The sequence below is a fragment of the Myxocyprinus asiaticus genome, chromosome 25 (genome assembly GCF_019703515.2).
Source record: "Myxocyprinus asiaticus isolate MX2 ecotype Aquarium Trade chromosome 25, UBuf_Myxa_2, whole genome shotgun sequence".
NCBI classification, from domain to species: Eukaryota; Metazoa; Chordata; class Actinopteri; order Cypriniformes; family Catostomidae; genus Myxocyprinus; species Myxocyprinus asiaticus.
In genome coordinates, this window is record NC_059368.1 from 41,489,506 (window position 1) to 41,514,081 (window position 24,576).

Below are 24,576 nucleotides of genomic sequence, written 5' to 3' on the forward strand. Positions count from 1 at the left end.
TACATGGCGGTTGGCAGAAAGCAAACGAGGGCTGTGCAATACTAGGCATTCTTTGACTGTGGCAAAGACAGCAGAAACAATGTAATGACGAGCAGCATTAAACAAACTAAACAAAATACGTATGTTATCATCGTGTATTGAAAGGTCACACGCCTGGGCCAATAGTTCAAATGAGTATAAATAGATGCATGAGGTGTGAAGCGAAACTGCGAGCGTGAGGTGATCGTCTGTTTCGCGACTGCTTGCGGGTCCTTGAATAACACATAACGTGCAAGGAAGGGCAGCTAGTGGAGTTTGTGGTGCCACCCTAGGGCAAGTTGGTGCTCTCTGTAGACTGCGTAATATGCGTATAGAGAGCGACGGTACTCTGTCAATCCACAGACTGCCCCTGTGGCATTAGATCTAATTTGTTCACCTGCCTCACAAGCATTCATTTAACGTTTAACTCATTTAACGCATATTCTCTGTATGAGAACAGCTGTCATCCGGAGTGTGCAACAGAACAACCACATCTTTGGAACATAGGGTCTTCTTGAAGGTTAATAAAAAGTTGTTGAGCAATTTAAAATATTTCAAAAATATGTATACAGTAACAGTACAGTTCAAATATAATGAATATCTATTTTATAATCTGTATGTATGCACATTAACGTACACATTATTAAATAGATATACTCATATTTGAAACGTGAGCATCACCATTTCTGTTCTTTCATGTTTGTGTTGACATTTTTGATAAACTAGGAAGAGTCATTGTTGTTTTAGGAGAAATTCAGGGGCAAAGGTTGATTTTGGCTAATATTTACACACCTAACATTGATGATCAGGTCTTTTTTATAGATCTTGATGGGATGTTGTCATGTCTCCCATGACATAATATTGGGAGGAGACTTTAATCTTTTGATGGACTCAGTCCTTGATCATAGTGAAGCAAAAGTGTGTAAGCCCCCTAGAGCAACACTGATGCTTCACAGGATGTGTAAAAATCTTGGTCTTGCAGATATCTGGTGACTTTTGAACCCATCTGGTAGGGATTATAAATTTTTTTCATCAGTTCATAAGATTTACTCTAGAATAGTTTTTTTTTTATATATCTAAGTCCCTCATTTCATCTGTTGTAGATTGCTCAACTGGAAACATTTTAGTCTCAGATCATGCCCTGGTGAACTTAGAGATCTTGCCACATACAGACAAAAAGAAATCATATAGTTGGCGCTTTAATGTATCCCTTTTGCAAAATCCTGATTTCCAACAAATGTTAGACTGAAATCAATGTTTATATGGAGACCAACTGGTCCTCAGTATCTTCTGTGGGCGTGGCTTGGGAGGCACTTAAGGCGGTTCTTAGGGGTCGGATCATACAGTATGTCTCATTCACCAAAAAATCTAAAGCACGAGAACTTGTGGAGTTGGAAGGAAATATTAAAAGTCCCGAGGCAGAGCTGAAGCGCCAAATGTCGTCTGATGGTCTCAGAGAATTGACCCAATTGAAATACAGATATAATACTATTTTGTCGTGGAAAGTGGAGTTTTGGTTGTTCTGGGCAAAACAGTCATACTTTGAGTCAGGGGACAAAGCAGGGAAGCTTTTGGCTAGATATATAAAGCAGAGAGAGTCTTTTTCTACCATTCCCTCAGTGAAATCTGCTGGTGGTGACATTTTTATCTCAGCCACTGATATTAATAATGCCTCTGAAGAATTCTATCTTGATCTTTATAGTTCCACGTCTTCGTCTACTGATGAAGATATTAGAAACTTTGTGGAACCATTAGAAATCCCTAAACTGACGAATGAGCAAAAAAACTCTCTTGATTCTGAGATAACCTTGGAGGAACTTGACGAGGTAATTAACTCCTTACCTACAGGCAAGGCTCCAGGGCCAGATGGTTTTGCCGCTGAATTTTTTAGATCCTATGCTACAGAACTGGCTCCACTTTTGTTAGAAGTTTATACTGAATCATTAAAGAATGGAAAGCTTCCGCCAACCATGACACAAGCCTGGATCAGTTTGATCCATAAAAAAGACAAAGATCCAAATGAGTGTAAAAGTTACTGTCCAATTTCCCTGATCCAGCAAGATATAAAAATTTTGGCTACAATTTTGGCTAACCGATGAAGTAAAGTTATGACATCTCTTATACATATAGATCAGGTGGGGTTTATTCAGGGTCGTAGCTCTTCTGATGATATTAGGCTTTTCATCTATATCATATGGTCAGTGGCGAATGATCAGACTCCGGTCGCTGCCATCTCACTTGATGCCGAAAAGGCGTTTGATATGGTAGAATGGGATTATCTTTTTAAGATTTTGGAAATGTATGGGTTCGGGAGTATGTTTATTGGTCGGATCAAGTTACTTTATAGACACCCTGTAGCAGCGGTACAAACAAATGTATTAATTTCAGATTATTTTACTCTGGATAGGGGCACCCATCAAGGTTGCCCTCTTTCCCCATTATTGTTCTGTCTTGCCCTGGAACCATTAGCAGCGCGATAAGGAGGATGATTTTCCAGGTGTGACGCATAAGCTTCTGCTTTACGCAGATGATATTATATTATTTGTCTCTGAACCTACTAAATCTATGCCTTGACTCCACAGAATTATTCATTCCTTTTCCAAATTCTCAGGATACAAAGTCAACTGGTCTAAATCTGAAGCTTTGGCTTTGACAGCGTACTGTCCAGTAACGGCCTTACAGCCAGGCGCCTTCCAGTGGCCCAAACAGGGCATTAAGTATTTGGGCATTTTATTCCCAACAAATTTGTCTGATTTAGTCAGAGTTAATTTTGACCCTTTAATAAAATGGTTTGAGCGATGTGGACAGGTGGGCGTCATTGCACTTGTCGATGATTGGGAAGGTTAATGTTATTAAAATTAACTGTATTCCAAAACTACTTGCTACAGTCTCTCCCGGTAAATGTCCCCCTCTCTTATTTCAAGCAATTTGAGAGCATAGCGAAGTCTTTCATTTGGAGTGGTAAGCGCCCCAGACTACATTTCAATAAGTTACATAGGCCGGTGGACAAATGTGGGCTAGGCCTACCCAAGATTTTGTTTTATTATTATGCATTCGGTCTCAGACATTTGGCTCATTGGTCGCTTCCACCTGAAAGAGCCCCTCCCTGGTTCTGCATTGAACAAGAACTTTGTGCCCCTATTTTGCCATTGCAAAGCCTTTCCATCAAACTAAATAGAGAAGTTAAATCACACCCCGTTATTTCACATTTGCACTCAGTATGGACAAAAGTGTCCAGAGTGTTTAATTCAGATATTTATCTAAATGTTGCCTTGAGCCTATGGCTAAACCCCAAACTATACATTAATAAGTCCCCTTTTTGTTGGTCAGAGTGGATTGCGAGGGGGGTTAATTCACTCGGTGATCTTTATGAGAGCGGTGTGATGAGATCCTTTGAAAATCTGGATCAATATTTTGGGATCCCCAGATCTCAGTTTTTTAGATATCTTCAGTTACGCCATTTGCTCTGTACTATTTTTGGGAATAGCATACACCCCTCTAAAGCAGCAGATACTCTAGGAGAGTAGATAGTTTCTGCTTTTAGAAAGGGCCATGAGGCATCAGTGTATTACTCCTTATTAATTCAGAGTCTGGGGGACGGAGTCTCAACCACTCTCAAGACATTATGGGAGAAAGATTTCAACCTGGAATTGGAGGAGAGAGGATGGGCTAGGATTTTAAAAAACATAAAAACTGCATCGAGAGATGCAAGGGTGCACCTTATACAATTCAAGATTTTACATCGGTTCTACTGGAACCCCTCTAAATTGTATAGGCTTGGTCTTAAAGACACACCCACCTGCTGGCGATGTCAATCAGAGGATGGAGACATGGCCCATGTTTTTTGGTGGTGCGCTGAGATTCAGGAATTTTGGTTGAAGGTACAGAGTGTTTTGTGTGACGTGTTGGGCATTCGGATTTCGTTTTGCCCCAGACTCTGTGTTTTGGGTGATGGGGCGTCATCGACGTAGGTGACAAATACATAAACAATTGGGTCCTCACCAGTGCGATGATAGGCAGGCAGATTGTTTTAAAGGGTTGGAAGTCGGTGGGAGCACCCTCAATTCGGGAGTGGTACGAGGAGTTGGGAAGGGTGGCAGCCTTCGAAGAGGTAACATGTAGAAGGCTGGGGATATGGGATCTTTTATTGGGAAATGGGGTAGATATTTGATGTTTTTGGGGGGCTCTCGCAGTGGGTCTGTGGAGAGAGAGGTATAGTTTAGAGCTGTATGTTTTTATATGTGTATGTATGTATATATATATATGTGTGTACATATATATGTGTGTGTGTATGTATGTGTGTATATATGTGTATGTATGTATCTATATGTGTGTGTATATATATATATATATATATATATATATATATATATATATATATATAATTATTATTTTATTCTCTGTTTATGTGTGTACTTATTACGTAAGACCACTGGGATGTTCGTTTGGGGTCGGGTGGGGTTCTTGATTGGGGAGGGGAAGTAGTGGGAGTTAATGTTGAGTCATTGCATATATGTTTTGTTTTTCTTTGTTTTGAAAAATTAATAAAAATGTTAATCACAAAAAAACAAAAAACAAAAAACAAGCAGAGGTCTTCTGACACGCACTCCCTTCTTCCTGTTCTTCCCATTGTTGCTCACACTTTCACTACCTAACTTGCATACATAGGCCTTCAGTGTTGTACTTTAAATAATATGTACATCCCATTTTCTGTTCATGTTACCAAATGCTATAATGATACTGGATTTCAGTTTTATATAACTGTAACACATTTAAAAAGTACAAGTAGACATTTAGGACCATTATTGGTCATTTTGTTCTTCCATTTTATTTTAAATTGCTATGTTATTTAATGTTATTTTTGTTCGTTAGTTGGCAGTGATTGGAAATACATTTATCTCAGTAGTGATGTGAGCATGTTGCATTGCTTCTGTATACAATAAATAATATCTTGGTTAAATCTGTATATTTGTTTGAACAATTATTACACTATCTCTGTTAGTAAGTTTGTCTGTTTGTAAGTTTAACAGTACCACCAGAACTTAAGTGTGCCATAAATCTAATCTTCATCCATTTTCACTCAGTCAGCTGAGGTACTTCCTAAAGAGGTCAATCCCTAAAACTAAAATGACTAAAACTAAATAAACATAAGCAGTAACTAAACAGTAATGTTTTTTAAAAGTAAAAACTAATAAAAAACAATTTATTTTAAAGACAAAATACTGAAACTAAAACTGAAATTAAACTTAAAATTGATCAAACAGGTGATACATATACCAAGCAAGTGGTTCCTTGTGCTTTAATGGTTCTTGTTTAACAAAACCAGAGTAGATTCTTTTCGCTGTTGTTGTTTTTACGTCATATACACTGGCGGCCAAAAGTTTGGAATAATGTACAGATTTTGCCCTTATGGAAAGAATTTGGTACTTTTATTCACCAAAGTGGCATTCAACTGATCACAATATATAGTCAGGCCATTAATAACATGAAAAATTACAATTACAACTTGAAAGAAATGTTCAGAACTTCTTAAACTACCTCAAAGAGTTCTCATCAAAAAATCCTCCACGTGCAGCAATGACAGCTTTGCAGATCCTTGGCATTCTAGCTGTCAGTTTATCCAGATACTCAGGTGACATTTCACCTCATGCTTCCTGTCTTGTCAGGCACTTCTCACGCACCTTACAGTCTAGCTGATCCCACAAAAGCTCAATGGGGTTAAGATCCATAACACTCTTTTCCAATTATCTGTTGTCCAATGTCTGCGTTTCTTTGCCCACTCTAATCTTTTCTTTTTGTTTTTCTGTTTCAAAAGTGGCTTTTTTTTTTTTGCAATTCCCATAAGGCCTGCTCCCCTGAGTCTTCTCTTTACTGTTGTACATGAAACTGGTGTTGAGGGGGTAGAGTTCAATGAAGCTGTCAGCTGAGGACGAGGCATCAATTTCCCAAACTAGAGACTCTGATGTACTTATCCAATTGTTTAGTTGTATCTGGGCCTTCCACATCTCTTTCTGTCCTTGTTAGAGCCAGTTGTCTTTAGTCTTTGAAGACTCTAGTGTACACCTTTGTATGAAATCTTCAGTTTCAAGCATTGTATAGCCTTCATTCCTCAAAACAATGATTGACTGACGAGTTTCTAGAGAAAGCCATTTCTTTTTTGCCATTTTTGACCTAATTTTGACCTTAAGACATGCCAGTCTATTGCATACTGTGGCAACTCAAAAACAAACACAAAGACAATGTTAAGCTTCATTTAACGAACCAAATAGCTTTCAACTGTTTGATATAATGGCAAGTGATTTTCTGGTACCAAATTAGCAATTTTGCATGATTACTCAAGGATAAGGTGAAAAAATTACTTTTTTCAAATAGCGATGGTGCTGTTTTTTACATCAGTAATGTCCTGACTATACTCTGTGATCAGTTGAATGCCACACTTTGGTGAATTAAAGTACCAATTTCCTTCTGAAACAGCTAAATCTGTACATTATTCCAAACTTTTGGCTGCCAGTGTATTTGTGTCATATAAACTCAGCAAAAAAAGGACACTGTATTTTAAAGATAATTTTGTAAAAATCCAAAAAACTTTATAGATCTTTATTGTAAAGAGTTTAAACAATGTTTTCCATGCTTGTTCAATGAACTATAAACAATTAATGAACATGCACCTGTGGAACAGTCGTTAAGATACTAACAGCTTACAGACGGTAGGCAATTAAGGTCACAGTTATAAAAACTTAGGACACTAAAGAGACCTTTCTACTGACTCTGAAAAACACCAAAAGAAAGATGCTCAGGGTCCCTGCTCATCTGCGTGAACGTCCCTTAGGCATGCTGCATGAAGGCATGAGGACTGCAGATGTGGCCAGGGCAATAAATTGCAATGTTCGTACTGTGAGACGCCTAAGACAGTGCTACAGGGAGACACGAAGGACAGCTGATCGTCCTCGCAGTGATAGACCACGTGTAACAACACCAGCACAGGATAAGTACATCCGAATATCACACTTGCGGAGAATACAGGATGGCAACAACAACTGTCCGAGTTACACCAGGAATGCACAATCCCTCCATCAGTGATCAGACTGTCTGCAACAGGCTGAAAGAGGCTGGACTGAGGGCTTGTAGGCCTGTCAAAGGCAGGTCCTTACCAGACATCACCGGCAACAACCCACCTTTGCTGGACCAGACAGGACTGGCAAAAAGTGATCTTCACTGACGAGTCGCGGTTTTGTCTCACCAGGAGTGATGTTCGGACTCACGTTTATCGTCGAAGGAATGAGCGATACACCGAGGCCTGTACTCCGGAGCGGGATCGATTTGGAGGTGGAGTGTCCATCATGGTCTGGGGCGGTGTCACAGCATCATCAGACTGCCTGCAATGACAACAAGCTCAATCTCAGTGCTGTGCGTTACAGGGAAGACATCCTCCTCCCTCATGTGGTACCCTGTCTGCAGGCTCATCCTGACATGACCCTCCAGCATGACAATGCCATCAGCCATACTGCTCATTCTGTGCATGATTTCCTGCAAGACAGGAATGTCAGTATTCTGCCATGGCCAGCAAAGAGCCCGGATCTCAATCCCATTGAGAACGTCTGGGACTTGTTGGATCGGAGGGTGAGGGCTAGGGCCATCCCCCCCAGAAATGTCTGGGAACTTGCAAGAGCCTTGGTGGAAGAGTGGGGTAACATCTCACAGCAAGAACTGGCAAATCTGGTGCAGATGAGGAAGAGATGCACTGCAGTACTTAATGCAGCTGGTGGCCACACCAGATACTGACTGTTACATTTGATTTTGACCCCCCCTTTGTTCAGGGACATATTATTCCATTTCTTAGTTGTTGAATCTTTTTATGTTCATACAAATATTTACACATGTTAAGTTTGCTGAAAATAAAAGCAGTTGAAAGTGAGAGGACGTTTCTTTTTTAAGTTTATTTGTGTTGATTGAAAAGCAACCTCAAATCATAATACCTAGATATGTAAAGTTTGTCAGTACAGTGCACAATTTTGGGCGTAGGGAATCTTTTTTGTTATGTTTTTCCTGTTCTGTGTAAATCAGTGCAAAAACAACCACAAGCCCTTCGTTCATGTTGTTTGTTGACATGTTGTAAATAATAAACTCACTCTTTGAGTGAGATTGTGTGAGAATGTATTACAAGATCAAAATTTAGTTGGGAAGACACATAGCCCGCAATTAGTTGTGTTGTGTGTGCTGGACCTTCAGTAGTGTGCACTTGGCTTTAGTAACAGTTACATCAGTCTCTCTACTTCTTTGTATTATGCCAAGCTCTTTTTAAGCTTGAAAAGCAACCTAAAAACATAATACCTAGATAGGTAAAGTTTGTCAGGACAAACATTGATTTTGGCTTGACAAAGCCTGGCCAGTAATTTATAAAAAGTTTAAGAAGTTTTTACAGGCCTTTTAGTCAGATAGAGAGACAGATTGAAAGAGTTATCTAGTTGCTACTAACATGTTACTAGGCATTGCCAGCATGTTGTAAGTTATTGCTAGCATTTTTAGCATGTAGCTAAACATTACTAGCATATTTTAACATGTTGATAGGCATTGATATTATGTTTTAGCACGTTGCTAGGTGTTGCTAGTATGTAGCTAGGTGTTTCTAGCATTTAGCTAGGTGTTTCTAGCATGTTAGCATGTTGCTAGGCATTGCTAGCTTGTCGTTAGGCATTGCTAACATTTTTTAGCATTGTGACGGCCCTGTGTCTTGTCTGGGACTTGGTTTCCAGTGCAGGCTAGATTGAATGCTCTGCCCAAATTGTCTCAATGCACACACCTGTGTTGGGCACCAGTACGTCTTTAAAAGGAGCCATGGACTGGTCCACAGGGGAGACCGAGAAGGGGCTGCAAATTTTGTTTGGACTTTTTCGTTTGCAAGTTTCGTTTTTTTACACTCACAACATCACTACAGCACATTACATTTCCATGTATTCATATTGCATTGCATTACTGACTTTACTGACAATTACACATGACATTCATTTTTGTTGTACTTGATCTTTTGTTAATAAATCCTTGAGTTCATTTTTAGCAAAACTCGTGTGTCCCTCACTTTTGTTGCATCCTTTTGAGCCACGGGTCGTAACAGCATGTAGCAAGGCAATCCTAGCATAATGCTAGGTGTTACTGGCATGTTCTAGCTAGCTTGAGAGAGATACAGATGCTGTGTTAGAAATTGTTCACATTCAAATTTTCCTATATAGTGGATGGCATTGAGTGCACTATATCACCAAGGAGTGAACAAAATGAGTGAATGAATTAGGAAGTTGACGTATACATCATGCGTCGGAGAGAGTGATGGAGCTGTCGCTGAAACGACTTCGTTATATCTGTCCTTTATTCCTATATCCTAATAATAATAATATAATTTGTTATTCTCATTAAATGGTACGTTAATACAATAAATCTTAATTACTTTTTAGTCATTTTTAATTTGTTCATAATGATTTAATAAAACTGCCAACAAGAAAAAACACATTCCAACAAGCATAAATTATTTATTTTAGTATCGTTAAACTCTGATCCAACATAGGCACCGTTTCTAGGCACAGCGATGAGACAACCATGGGCACAGTGCGCCATAAAACTGCACTAAAGTTTTTAATAACATTCATTTTAGAGGAATATGTTACCTACATGTGATAACTGAATATTTTCTGATTAACATATTTATTGATTCATAAAGACCACAAAAAAAAGCAAAACATACATACACAGAATCAACATTTAACCCCCTCCCCAATCCCCACCTCACCCTGACCCTCAACAAACATCCCTATGGTCACATATAAGTATACACACACGAAAAAAAAGAATAATAATAATAATTATTATTATTATATATATATATATATATATATATATATATATATATATATATATATATATATTATATATATATAAAATCACACATTTAAAACTATGCTTCTCTCACCACTGCCCATCCCCGAGAGCCCTACAAAAACACCAAATAGCTGCCCCATTTCCCATCAAAATTCAGAAATGAGGGCACTCCATCCGACTTCCATCCCCTTAAAATAATTTGCCTGCCACTCATAATACTGGTCAGAACCCAATTTTGTATGTGTTTATCCCCCAAATTTATGACTGCCCCATCACCCAAAATACAGAGTCTGGGGCAAAATGAAATTTGAGTGCCCAAAACGTCACACATAAAAGTCTGAACTTTCAACCAAAATTCTTGGATCTTGACACACCCCCAAAAAACATGGGTTGTGTCTCCATCTTCTGATTGGCATCGCCACCAGGTGGGTGTGTCTTTAAGACCAAGCCTATACAACCTAGTGGGGGTCCAATAGAATCTATGTAAAATCTTGAATTGCATAAGGCACACCCTTGCATTTCTAGATGCAGACTTGACGTTTTTTAGAATCCTAGCCCACACTCCCTCCTCCAATACCAAGTTTAAATCTTTCTCCCATAATCTCTTGATAGAAGTTAAAGCTCCGACCCCCTACACTGATGCCTCATGACCTTTTCCAAAAGGAGTAATCACCTCTCCCAGAGTATCTGCCACTTTAGGGGGTTGTGTGCTACTCCCAAAACAATACAGAGCAGGTGGAGAAGCTGTAAATACCTATAGAACTGAGATCTGGGAATCCCAAAATGTTGAACCAAACTTTCAAAAGATCTCAACACCGAGTGTAGTAACCCCCCTCACAATCCAATCTGACCAGCAGAAAGGGTACTTATTAATACATAATTTAGGGTTCAGCTATACGCTTGAGGCAACATTTAAATTAATGTCTAAATTAAACACTCTGGACACTTTTGTCCATACCGAGTGCAAATGCGAGATAACGGGGTGTAACTTAACTTCTCTGATTAGACTGATAGAAAGGCTTTGCAATGTCAAAATAGGGGCAAGAACTTTCTGTTCAATACAAAACAAGGGAGGGGCTCTCTCAGGTGGAAGCGTCCAATGAGCCAAATCTCTGAGACCGAATGCATAATGATAAAACAAACTCTTGGGAAGGCCTAGCCTCATATGTAACTTATTAAAATGTAATCTAGGACGCTTACCATTCCAAACGATGGACTTCGCTATGCTATCAAATTGCTTGAAATAAGAGAGGGGGACATCTACAGGGAGAGATTGTAGCAGGTAGTTATATTTTGGAATACAATTCATTTTAATAACATTAACCTTCCCAATCATAGATAAATGTAATGAAGCCCACATCGCTCGAAAACATTTTTATTAAGGGGTCAAAATTAACTCTAACTAAATCAGACAAATGTGCTGGAAATAAAATGCCCAAATACTTAATGCCCTGTTTGGGCCACTGGAAGGCGCCTGGCTGGAAAGCTGTTACTGGTCAGTAAGCTGTCAGAGACAAAGCTTCAGGATTTAGACCAATTGACTCTGTATCCTGAGAATTAGAAAAGGAATTAATAATTATATGGAGGTAAGGCATAGATCTAATGGGGTCCGAGACGAATAAAAAATATCATCTGCGTAAAGCAAAAGCTTATGTGCCATACCTCCCGCCACCACCCTTGGAAAATCATTTTCCCTTCTTATCATGGCTGCTAATGGTTCCAGGGCAAGACAGAACAATAATGGGGAAAGTGCCCCTATCCAGAGTAAAATAATCTGAAATTAATCAATTTGTTTGTACCGCCGCTACTGGGTGTCTATAAAGTAACTTAACCCTTCCAATAAAATATTCCCGAACCCGTATTTTTCCAAAATCTTTAAAAGATAATCCCATTCTACTATATCAAATGCCTTTTCGCCGTCAAGTGAGATGGCAGCGACCGGAGTCTGATCATTTGCCACTGTCCACATGATATTGATGAAATGCCTAATGTTATCAAAAGAGCTGCGGCCTCAAATAAACCCCACCTGATCTATATGTATAAGAGATGTCATAACTTAATCAGTTAGCAAGAATTTTTGACAATATTTTTATGTCTAGCTGGATCAGGGAAATTGGACGGTAACTCTTACACTCGCTTGGATCTTTGTCCTTTTTAAGAACTAGACTGATCCGGGCATGTGTCATGGCTGGCAGAAGCTTTCCATTCTTTAATGATTCTGTATAAAGTTCTAACAAAAGTGGAGCCAGTTCTGTAGCATAAGATCTAAAAAAATTCAGCAGCACAGCCATCTGGCCCCGGAGCCTTGCCTGTTGACACGTCGTGGCCTTTCTTGCGCCAGTCTCTCTCTCACCGCGTCTACTGGCGGTGTGGCTCTTTTATGCCACTCTCCCCGTGCTCACTGAAATTAGAGACAGGTGTTAAGACATAATTTAGCTCAGGTGTAAGCGCCCTTACCACTTTCTCTCTCTCCGGAGAGATGCTTGACCACGCCCCCGCTGCCACAAGAACATTTACGAAACACAGAAAAAAAGATGGCGCCGAGTATGGTTCGGAGCTCGCAGCGCAGCAGCCAATGTTGCAGTTTTTTGTTTGTTTTGTCTACAATTCTTGTGTTTTTCATCTTGGATGTCGTCTGCCCTATTGTCTATGATAGACAAAGACTTTTGGACATTGGTTCTTCAATAGCGCACCGAAAACCGGACTTTAAATTCCTCAATGCCAACCCGCTGTTTTCAAACACAACAGCAGAGCCCTTTGTCTGGGCTGCCTGCCGCGGAAGCATAGCTGGAAAAGGGGAAGGACAGCCAGCGTTCTAGTCAGACTAAGATGTCGCGCAAATCAACCCCCACTACCCAGCATTCTACTGGTAAATTTTCAGTCTCTGGACAACAACATCTGCGAGCTGAGAGTGCGAATCTCTGCAGGGATTCCAGACTCAGCCATCGAAACCATGGGGTTCTCAGTGCACCGAGCGGACAGAGTGAAAGACCTCTCAGGTAAAAGCAGAGGAGGTGGTGTATGTTTTATGATCAGCAAATCCTGGTGTGATCAGAGGAACGTACATTCTATCAAGTCTTCCTGCTCTCCTGATCTGGAATTTCTCATGCTTCTATGTCGACCATTCTAGCTACCGAGGGAATTTACAGCGGTCACTATCACAACTGTGTACATCCCCCACAAGCCGACACAGACCGGGAACTGTATGGGAGTATAAGTGAGCAGGAAACGATGCACCCTGAGGCCACATTCATTGTGACCAGGGACTTTAACAAAGCCAACATCAAGACAATCGAACTGAAATACTTCCAACACATCAGTTGCAACACACGAGGGGACCGGGTTTTGGACCACTACTACTCTACCTTGTGGAATGGCTACAAATCCCTCCCCCGCTCACCATCTGGCAAATTGGACCACTCTTCTGTACTCCTTCTGCCCGCTTACAGGCAGAAACTGAAACAGGAAGCACCCACCCTTAGAATGATCCAGTGCTGGTCAGACCAATCAGATTCTATGCTACAGGACTGTTTTGATCACATGGACCGGAAGATGTTCTGGTCTGCCTCTGATGACGACATCGAGGTCTACGCATAGATTTAAGTGCATAGATGATGTAGTGCCGACCAAAACAATACGAATCTACCCTAACCAGAAACCGTGGATTAATAGCGATGTTCGTGCGGCACTTATTGCACAGACCTCTACTTTTAATTCCGGAAACACGGAGAAGCATAAACAAGCCAGTTATGCCCTACACAAAACTATCAGAAGGACAGTTCAACACCGACTCTACAAACATGTGGCAGGGAATTAAGATCATCACGGACTTCAAAGGGAATAAAAACTCTGCAATGAACACCGCTGCCTCTCTCCCGGATGAGCTTAATATTTTTATGCTTGTTTTCGAGGGAAATAACATTGCCCTCACGGAGAGAGCTCTTGCGGTCGAAGCTACAGAGGTTCACTCTCAGTCTCTGTAGCGGATGTAACCCGATCCTTCCGATGGGTGAATATCTATGAAGCCGCGGGTCCAGACGGTATTCTGGGCCGCGTCAACAGAGTGTGCGCAAACCAACTGGCTGGTGTTTTTACGGACATTTTAAACCTTTCCCTCTCCTTGTCTGTGGTCCCCACATGCTTTAAAACGTCTACCATTGTGCCTGTACTAAAGCAACTCAAAATCCCTTGCTTAAATGACTGGCATCCTGTTGCTCTGACCCCCATCATCAGCAAATGCTTTGAGAGACTAATCAGAGATTACATCTGCTCTGTGCTGCCTGCCTCACTGGACTCACTGCAGTTTGCTTACCACAACAAACGCTCCACTGGTGATGCCATTGCACTTACACTACACACAGCTCTCTCCCACCTGTTATAAAGGAACACATATGTGAGAATGCTGTTTGCAGACTACATCTCAGCATTCAACACCATAGTGCCCTCCAAGCTTAATGTGAAACTCCGGGCTCTGGGCTTAAACAGCTCGCTGTGCAGCTGAATCTTGGACTTCCTGTCAGGCAGACGCCAGGTGGTCAGAGTGGGCAGCAACATCTCCTCATGACTGACCCTCAACATTGGAGCACTGCAGGGCTGTGTTCTCAGCCCACTCCTGTATTCCTTGTACACACATGACTGTGTGGCAACACATAGCTCCAATGCCATCATTAAGTTCGCTGATGATACGACGGTGGTAGGTCTGATCACTGACAATGATGAAACAGCCTACAGAGAGGAGGTGCACACTCTGACACACTGGTGTCAGGAGCACAGCCTCTCCCTCAACATCAGCAAGACAGGGGCAGTGTATTTTTATTGTTTACAGTCTTCTTATTTTGTGTATACTGTATAATGTATATTATTAGGTGTATATTGTATATTGTGTCGTGTAACAAGATGTGTAAATTGTGTTATGTGTATATCAGATGTTTACAATAATTATCATACTGCTATGTTGCTTGGAACTGCACCCAAGACTTTCACCCACTGTTGCACTTGTGTATTTGGTTGAGTGATAATAAAGGGATTTATTTGATTTGACATAGTCCTGAGACTGCAAGGAGCATGCAATTGGGGTCTCCAAAAGGGTGAGATCCCCCCCTCTTGGAGGGAAGTGACAATCTCAATAATCCCCAAAGACAGAAAAGACAAATTAGAGTGTAAAAATTACCGACCAATTTCCGTTTTTAACACAGATTATAAGATATACAGACATCGATTTTGGCCAAAAGATTAGACAGTATTTTACCAAATCTCATTCACCTAGACCAAACAGGATTTATTAGACATAGACAGGCATAAGACAGTATTAGATGCACACTACATACAGTATATTGTGGCATATACAACAGCATAACATTTAATCAATTTTCCTAGGTCTAGATGCAGAAAAAGCATTCGATTCAGTAGATGGCAATATTTCTACAAGGTACTAGAAAAGTTTGGATTCCATCCAACTATCATCACTGTCCTCCAAGCACTATACAACAAACTAATAGCAAGTATTAAAGTTAATGGGAATCTTTCACAATCATTTATTCTAGAAAGGTTGTGTAGACAGGGATGTCCATATTCCCCTCTCCTATTCGCTTTATTCATAGAGCCCCTAAGCCAATATATAAGATAGAATGAGAACATTAAGGGAATAGAGATGAGTAGAGGAGAACAGAAACTATCACTATTTGCAGATGATGTATTCATTTTTCTAGGTCAACCGAATAAATCATTAGATGTTCTGATGGAAAAGATAGAGCACTTTGGTAAATTATCAGGCTATAAATTAAATATACAAAAAAACTCAGTTTTTAACTTTTAGTTATCAACCATCTGAACACTTGAGGGACAAATACAAGTTTAAATGGGGGGAGGACTTTCTGAAATATTTGGGGGTTCAAATACCTAAAGATATAACATGATTATATGATGTAAATTATAAGCCACTGCATTCTGGAAATAAATCAGACATACTGTATATAGATGGAACCTTCTGCCCTACCTAGGCCTATTCTCCAGAATTGTATCAATTAAGATGAATATACTACAATGACTTTTATATATTTTCCAGACATGTCCTATAGATATAAATAAACTGCAATTTACTGAATGGGATAAAATGATATCACGGTATATATGGCAGGGGAAAAAACAAGAATTAAATATATTACAACTACAGTAAGAAAAAGGCAGTATAGCCCTGCCATGCTAAAAATAATATTAACACGCAGCCCAGCTACAACCTCTTGTATGTCTATGCAATTCAAATTTTAGGGCCAGATGGAAAGAAATAGAGATCGGCAACCTCAACGGACCACCAATACAAACCATAATGGCCGATGACTAGTTGATTAAAATCTATAAAAGTTGATTACAACCTATTAAAGATTTGGCAAGACGTAATTAAAAATAATAATTTAAAAGAGAAAGACTCATTATTGAGGTGGCCCGCATATGATTCGTGGTTTGCTCCAAATAACACAGACAATAGGTTTAAGGATTGGACTAAACAAGGTCTCACAGCCTACTGAACTTTTATAGATAAGGGAATTGTGATGGATTTTGAGACACTTAAAAAATAATATATGTTAAATAATCAAGATTTCTATAGATACCTGCAAGTACGGCATGGGATTAACAATATTACTGGGGAGAGTTTGGAAAAGATAGACAATAGTATTCTTACATTGTTCATCTCTACATACAAAACAGGAACTAAGACCAAAATAATTAAAGTCAAGTCATTTTTATTTGTATATCGCTTTTCACAACACACATCATTTCAAAGCAGCTTTACAGAAAATCATGCTTTAACAGACAATGAAACTGTAATATCTATAAAGTCTTAGAGTCATCATTGTTTAATTTGATTAAATATTATTGTAAATTGTGTATAAAAATAAATAATTAAATAATAATTGTATTTAGAACCCCAATGAGCAAGCCGAAGGCGACTGTGGCAAGGAACACAAAACTCCATAAGATGTTGGTTAATGAAGAAAAATGACCTTGGGAGAAACCAGGCTCACTGTAGGGGCCAGTTCCCCTCTGGCTAAACAGCATGAATTTAATGCCAATATTAGTTATCTGTGTGCAGCGCAAGTCATGGTTTAAAATTTGTAAACTAAGTAAGTGTTAAGGTCCACTGTTTAAACAAAGATTTTGATTAATGTCTTTGAAGTCCAACCTGGATTAATTGCAGTTCACATAGATGCATTGTCCTTTGTTTGTTGGCTGATGAAGGCTTTTGTTGTCAATTAATTGATAGTCTATGTATATGTATATATGTATATTTTAAGAGTGTAGTCCATCAATAGACAAAGATGATGCAGACAGAGATCAACGAGGTGCATCACAGTTCAACTGGCAGGTCAGGTGAGGTTTGTTGGGGTCCATCCTAAGTCGGTGGCTCAGCAGACAGGGCGGAGTTAAGCGGTGCGGAGTTGTGCAGTGTCTTCGCGGTAAGTTGCTAACTAGTTTGTGAAATACATACTGGAAAGTTAATAAACAATGACCCCATCATTTTCCCTTTTCAATATAACTAATATAACGTTAACCCTGTCCCTGACAACCATGCCACTCATGTCTGTTTGCTGTTAGCCAGCTATAGTTTGTCAGTGCATTGAGTAATGTAGCATATAGAAAGGTAAGCATCAGAGCATCTTTTTGCAGCTCATCAGACAACGGTGCGGTGGTGGATTGTGTCTGCTGAGTGTTGATTTCACGCTACGCTGTTACCTTGTCGGTAAGACGCAATGCTGGTCCATCTTTTACTCTCCGTGACAACAAGCTTATAGCTAACTAGCTAACCACGAAGCTACTTTCATCGCTTGTCAGCTGAGTGGAAGCTAATGTGTAAACATGTATTCACCAAACTGTTTTGTTAAGGATTCACAGTTTGGTACCCCCTTCAACCGAACAATTCCAGTCATTGCTTTTTTAAAATGAAATATTTAGAAGTCTGGTTTTCCACCATTGAAAGTTTCCCCTGAACTTGTATCGCAGAATACGGTGTAACACCGCTGCTGCTCTTTTTCTCTTGTCTCGGCAGGTGTAAATACTTCTTGTTTTACAACCTGCCAATAATTGACTGGCAGCATTAAAATAGTCAGCATTTGACTGATACTAAACAGTAATACTGATGTTTATTTAGCTATTTATTTTATTTTTATTTATTCTTTATTTTAATGGTCAGCATTTGACTGATACTAAGCATACAGTATTGATGTTTATTTAGCTATTTTATTTTAATTTATTCTTTATTATAATGGTCAGCATTTGACTGATACGAAGCATACAGTACAGATGTTTATTTAGCTATTTATTTTATTTTTATTTATTCTTTATTTAATCGTCAGCATTTGACTGATACTAAACAGTACTGTTGTTTATTTATCTATTTATTGTATTTTCATTTATTCTTTATTTAAATGGTCAGCAACTAAACATACAGCACTGATGTTTTTTAAGCTATTTATTGTATTTTTATTTATTCTTTATTTTCTCAGTGTTCATTTCTAGAATTTGTTGATAATGTATAATAATAATAAATGTCAAATATTCTTTGATAAAAATATTTAAGAAAGCAGCCTTCTTGGTACCTTTGCAAAGTCATATCGGTGCAAAATCGGTGAACAATCCACATAGAAAAGGTCTGTTTTCATTCCAGCTCAAAAATGAACTATAATCGGCAATCTGTGAATTTTCCCCCTCTAAAATCGGTATCGGTCTCAAAAATCCCATATCGGTCGGGCTCTATTCTGCATCCCGAACAGTGTTAGGGAGACTATTCCATAGTTTAGGAGCCAAATAAGAAAAGGATCCTCCTTTTGTGGATTTTGATATTCTAGGAACTATTAACAGGCCAGAATTTTGTAATCGTAATGAACATGATGGAATATAGCATGATAGAAGGTCACTTAAGTACTGTGGAGCTAGGGGGGGCCTGGGTAGCTCAGCAAGTATTGACGCTGACTTCCACCCCTGGGTGTGCTGAGTGACTCCAGCCATGTCTCCTAAGCAACCAAATTTGCCCGGTTGCTAGGGAGGGTAGAGTCACATGGGGTAACCTCCTCCTCTTTATAAAAAAAAAAAAAAAAAAAGTACTGTGGAGCTAGACCATTCAAAGCTTTGTATGTAGTTAGATTTTCCTTTGCGTTTTTGAAAAGTTATGCGTACAGATGACAACGTTGTCAAAACGATCCCCGTTCACACGGATCCGTGAAAATGACTAAAAAGGCTGTATTATGCATGCCAGGCCAGTAGTTGGTGATGTCATTTTATAAAGAAACATTACGCGCCTGCGCACATAAGCAAAGTGATTGAACAGTACTGACTGGCATTTTCAAGGCTTTGGATATCTTTTTATATCCTTTTCCACCTTTATAAATTTCCATTACCTTGTTACGCAGGTCTTTTGACATTCTTTTCTGTTCCCCATGGCTCAGTATCTAGCCTGCTCAGTGCATCCACGTGAGAGCAAACAAACTCATTGACTATTTATTCACAGACACTAATTGCAATTTAAAAAGCAACAGGTGTGGGAAATTAACCTTTAATTGCCATTTAAACCTGTGTGTCACCTTGTGTGTCTGTAACAAGGCCAAACATTCAAGGGTATGCACATAAGCATTCTTCCATAGAGCGGTGAATACAAACAATGAAGATGGCGATCGCTGGTCGTAGTAGTGATACAGTAAATCTAGACTTTGCTGGAGAAGCGTCAATAAACTCAATCTTGAGCAGCACAAACACAGTCCTGTAGTCCGCCATTGTAGTTTTGAATGTCTCGCGCGTTGTTTTGATGTACTTGCGCGCATGCCTATAGGCTGAACACGTAATACGCGTGCGCATGACGTCATCGTTTTCACAAATTCGCATTTTAATGTGTTTACACGGAGACGATAATGGCATCGTTTTCAAAAACTTGCACTTTGAAACCCATTTTCAAAAGATCGCGTTTTCAGGCCCCAAAAAGCTGTTGTCGTGTAAACGAACAGCCAAAATGCATAAAAAGTTTTCCGTTTTTAGTTGAAAACGTTGTCGTGTAAATGGCCTGAGATTTTCGTCAGTGGGTCCCCATTGCATCATTCATGCAAATTACCCATGTTTATTAATCTGCAGCAAATGCTTACCTCACCAAAAATCTGACTGATCTCTGGTGATGTAATGAAATCGCCGTCCACTCCGAGCATGTCATTCTTCACATAATACCCCTGCAAACACAGACAAAAGACTTTTGGTCTTTGGTGGTGGAGGACTTGCAATCTAACAATCATTTATAATGTATACATAACAATGCCTACTGTTTAAATAAGTGTGTAGACAGATAGGTGGATGTGTCTAACAGTTATATCTATCTGTCTGTTGATCTATGTATTCAGGGACAGAAATGAACTGTGACATGATACATACTGATACTGGATTGGTGAGTGCCTCTCTCATGTACTCAGCCACTGAAATGGGACCAGTGGCTGTGATTTTAGAAGTGAGATGTTTGAGCATAGACATGTTTGACTGCAGTCTCCGTAGAGAGAAGTTCCAGCAGCATCCATCCCGCCACATGCTGCACGGCACTACAACAGACACAACTGCATCATTACAACAGACGCCACTGCATCAGTACAACAGAGAACAGACAGAACTGGATCTTTAAAACAGACAGTGTTGCATCAGTACATCAGACAGCCATGTGTCATTACAGCAGAAAGCACTCCATCATTACAACACTGCACCATTACAACAGAAAGTATTGCATCAGTACAACTGACAGCTCTGAGGCCTGTCTCACGAAGCAGGTTTCAGTGGCTACCCCGGTAAGTTTGAGTTTAGGTTGTGTTCGGTACTCAACCCCATAGTGACTTAGTAAGGCTCCACGGCTAACCTGCTCTGAAGCAGGTTTTGTTCTTGGTAACAGATCGCAAAAAATCAGCAGTGAGCAATGTGACATCTCTGACGCAATAAAGTCACTCCCCCTGTATCTCTCATTCCAATTTAAAGCAAACTTCAGACAGAATTTTAGAAATCCACAAAATTTGCTTAATTTTAAATACCACTTAAACCCCAAGGACAAGCATACGCATTGAGAAATGCGTCTTTTTTGTATTTATTTTTTTATATTATTTTAGCAGATACTTCTGTTTCTTTAACTTCCTGTGTAAATGTTCAATTCGTCATGATTTAATAGTGATCCCTTGTGCTGTGTAAATGTTTTAATTATGTTGTTAACATTATTCATAATTTTCATAATGGTCTCTGGACAATTTCGTGTAGTTTGTTTGTGATTCATTGATCTCATTCAGTTTGCCATTTGTTGATGATGTAAGATATTATAATGGGATGGAGATCTGAGGGTGGTATTGACCATTTTTTAAGATCTGCGGATAATGCCTTTTTAGCAGCAGTGTTGGCTTGCTCATTTCCAGGGATTATACAATGGCCAGGTACCCTGTAGAAGTAGACATTAAATATTAATTATTAAAAAAATAAAAATATAATAATACAAATATTTACAAATGGGAGTCACGTGACGCCATGCGAGGTTTGGATGTGTGAACAGCGAGCTCTGCGCACTTTGCTAGTTTTAACACTTTTAATTATATAAACCGGTGAGATTCACTGCACTCTGTTTCATAACTGTTCTAGGAGGACAATATGTCAAAGAATTCAAACTCTTCGGGCTCTGGAGACATTAAAAGACACTTACGTGCTCAAACTGATACCCCTGAGAAGGCCACAAGCCCGGGAGTCGATTTGGCCGGAGAAATGCGGGAACATGTTGGCAGTGCTGTCGAAGGTCATTGCTGACTTGGAAGATCTTGCTGTAATACATCGATCGATCACTGCCATGCAGACGAAATTCACTGAGATGGTCACAAGAGTAGGGGATGTCGAGAAACGGATCGATTATCTGGAGTCATCGGAGAGGGAATTAGCTGCTAATCTGTTACCGACTAAGGTGGATTTGTAGAGCGTCTGGGAGAAATTGGAGGACATGGAGAACCGTAACCGGCAGAATACCATCCGAATCGTTGGAATTCCTGAAGCCGAAGAGGGTCAGGATATGGTGAAATTCCTGGACGGGCTCTTTCCGAATCTGCTTGACATAACAGGCCATAAGCTGGAAATCAAGTGAGCTCACAGGGTTCTGGCTCGGCGATCCACTGAGGGAGACAGGCCCCGATCAATTCTGGCCAAATTTCTGAGATCATCCGATAAAGATCTTGTGTCGCGCAAGGCGAGGAGTAAAGGAAGGCTTTTTTGGAAGAAGCACAGCATTTTCTTGTTCCCAGACTTTGCGAACTCGACAAGAGAAAAACGTGATCGATTCAAGGAATGCAAGAAACTCTTACATCAACGGAGGGTTGCTTTTGCACTGATGTTCCTGGCCAAATTGAGAATAGATGCTAAGGATGGCTGTAAAACATTTACATGTTCCCAGCAAGCGATGTCCTTCATAAAGTCAATGGAGTAAGTTATTTTGTGGTACTCACGTTGTAGCCAAATGGGCCGGCTCACTGAACATTCGTATGACTGTCCGAGGAAACTGAGCGGCTTTTTTTTCTTTTATTTTTTTTTGCTGGTTCCGCCTAGTGGCTGGAGTTTGTTTTGTGGAATAACACACCAGTTGTGTTATGTGGACAGTTATGTTGATGAATCTTCATGTTCTTTGGGTTTTTATTCCGCCTACTGGCTGGAGTTTGTTTTATAGATTATCTGTTGGTGTGTAATTCTGTCTCACAAAATTTGTATAAAAACACCAGACTTGAGCAATCCGAGGTCAAAGTTGTCGCGGGGCTCTCGTAGGCATACATGGACTGTTTGAGTTTAAACGGATGGACGCCAGTTGGCACTGTCATGCACGGGGTTAATGCGCACATTTTTCTTTTTTCTGTTTGTTTGGTTCTGGGGGAAGTTCGGGGTTTGTTTGTTGCACTAATGTTGGAATGTGGTCTATATAATTTTGATTTTGACACACAATCTATTTTTTCTCATATGTCAAAATGTCAAAAGTTAATGAGCTGATTGTCTCTCTCCATGTGGAATGTGAATGGGTTGGGGCACCCCATAAAAAGAAGGAAGGTTATTTCTCTTCTTAAGCGTAAGAAATATGATATAGTGTTTCTTCAAGAAATGCATCTTTCCCCAAAGGAAGCTGAAAAATTTGGGAAGATATGGGGTGGACATGTTTTTTTAAGTGCTGGCACAAGTAAGACCAGGGGAGTCATTACACTGATAAGTAAGCATCTACAATTCAAATGTCTCAAACAGATTAAAGATAAATTAGGAAGAGTCATTATTGTTTTAGCAGAAATTCAGGGGCAAAGTATTTTGGCTAATATTTACACACCTATCGTTGATGATCAGGGCTTTTTTATAGATCCTGAAGGGATGTTGCAAGCTGCTGAAAATGTTTTAAATAGGATTTGGATCATCCATGGGAACTGTTTTGAACTGTTCATAGCATAGATTTTGAAAATTGTACCAGTTGGCTTTTTTATGATTCCATCTCTGTAGCCTTGATACTTCTCATCTTCCTTTAAGGGTTAAAATTTGTGAAAAGTGGTCACTTACACAGAGGTCATGCAACACTTTTCACGAGAGATCTTAAAGTAACTCAGGCTGACTAATTGTTAAATCAATTGCTGAGTATGTTCCATGCCCTTGGTGTAAATAAGTACTGTATTTTCCAGAATATACACTGATCAGCCACAACATTAAAACCACCTACCTAATATTGTGTAGGTCCCCCTCGTGCCGCCAAAATAGCACCAGCCCGTCTGGCACCAACAATCATCCATGCAATTATCTAATCAGCCAATCATGTGGCAGCAGTGCAGTGCATAAAATCAAGCAGATATGAGACAGGAGCTTCAGTTAATGTCCACATCAACCATCAGGATGAGGAAAACATTTTCTCTCAATGATTTGGACCGTGGCATGTTTGTTGGTGCCAGATGGGCTGGTTTGAGTATTTCTGTAACTGCTGATCTCCTGGGATTTTCACACACAACAGTCTCGAGAATTTACTCAGAATGGTGCCAAAAAAAAACAAAAAAACATCCAGTGAGCGGCAGTTCCGTGGACGGTAATGCCTTGTTGATGAGAGAGGTCAAAAGAGAATGGCCAGACTGGTTTGAACTGATAAAGTCTACGTTACATTTTAAAGAAGCCTATACTATATAGCCTATATTTTACCTTTACAAAGTACTTTATGCAACCAGTTTAAATATTCTGGCCCATCATAACATTATTGTTCTAACAAACTCTTCACATGCCCACAAAATACACTATATTGCCAAAAGTATTCGCTCACCCATCCAAATAATTGAATTCAGGTGTTCCAATCACTTCCACGGCCACAGGTGTATAAAATGAAGCACCTAGGCATGCAGACTGCTTCTACAAACATTTGTGAAAGAATGGGCCACTCTCAGGAGCTCAGTGAATTCCAGCGTGGTACTGTGATAGGATGCCACCTGTGCAACAAGTCCAGTCGTGAAATTTCCTCGCTACTAAATATTCCACAGTCAACTGTCAGTGGTATTATAACAAAGTGGAAGTGATTGGGAATGACAGCAACTCAGCCATGAAGTGGTAGGCCACGTAAAATGACAGAGCGGGGTCAGCAGAATTTGAGGCGCATAATGCGCAGAGGTCGCCAACTTTCTGCAGAGTCAATCGCTACAGACCTCCAAA

At 39.8% G+C, this 24,576-nt stretch overlaps 1 protein-coding gene across 3 annotated transcripts in view; it reads right to left on the reverse strand.

The window, feature by feature from the left end:
- The window catches only part of ndufaf7 (NADH:ubiquinone oxidoreductase complex assembly factor 7), a 109,074-nt gene that overhangs the window by 78,444 nt on the left and 6,054 nt on the right, over window positions 1-24,576 (reverse strand). For 2 of the 3 annotated variants that reach the window (XM_051654834.1, XM_051654833.1), the window contains exons 2-3: window positions 20,293-20,453; window positions 20,013-20,093 (exon numbers count right to left, since the gene is read on the reverse strand). In XM_051654834.1, the coding sequence (XP_051510794.1) occupies window positions 20,013-20,093; window positions 20,293-20,453 (242 nt within the window). Of the gene's footprint in view, window positions 1-20,012; window positions 20,094-20,292; window positions 20,454-24,576 lie in introns of those variants that run through there. The other variant, XM_051654835.1, reaches the window with a different exon arrangement.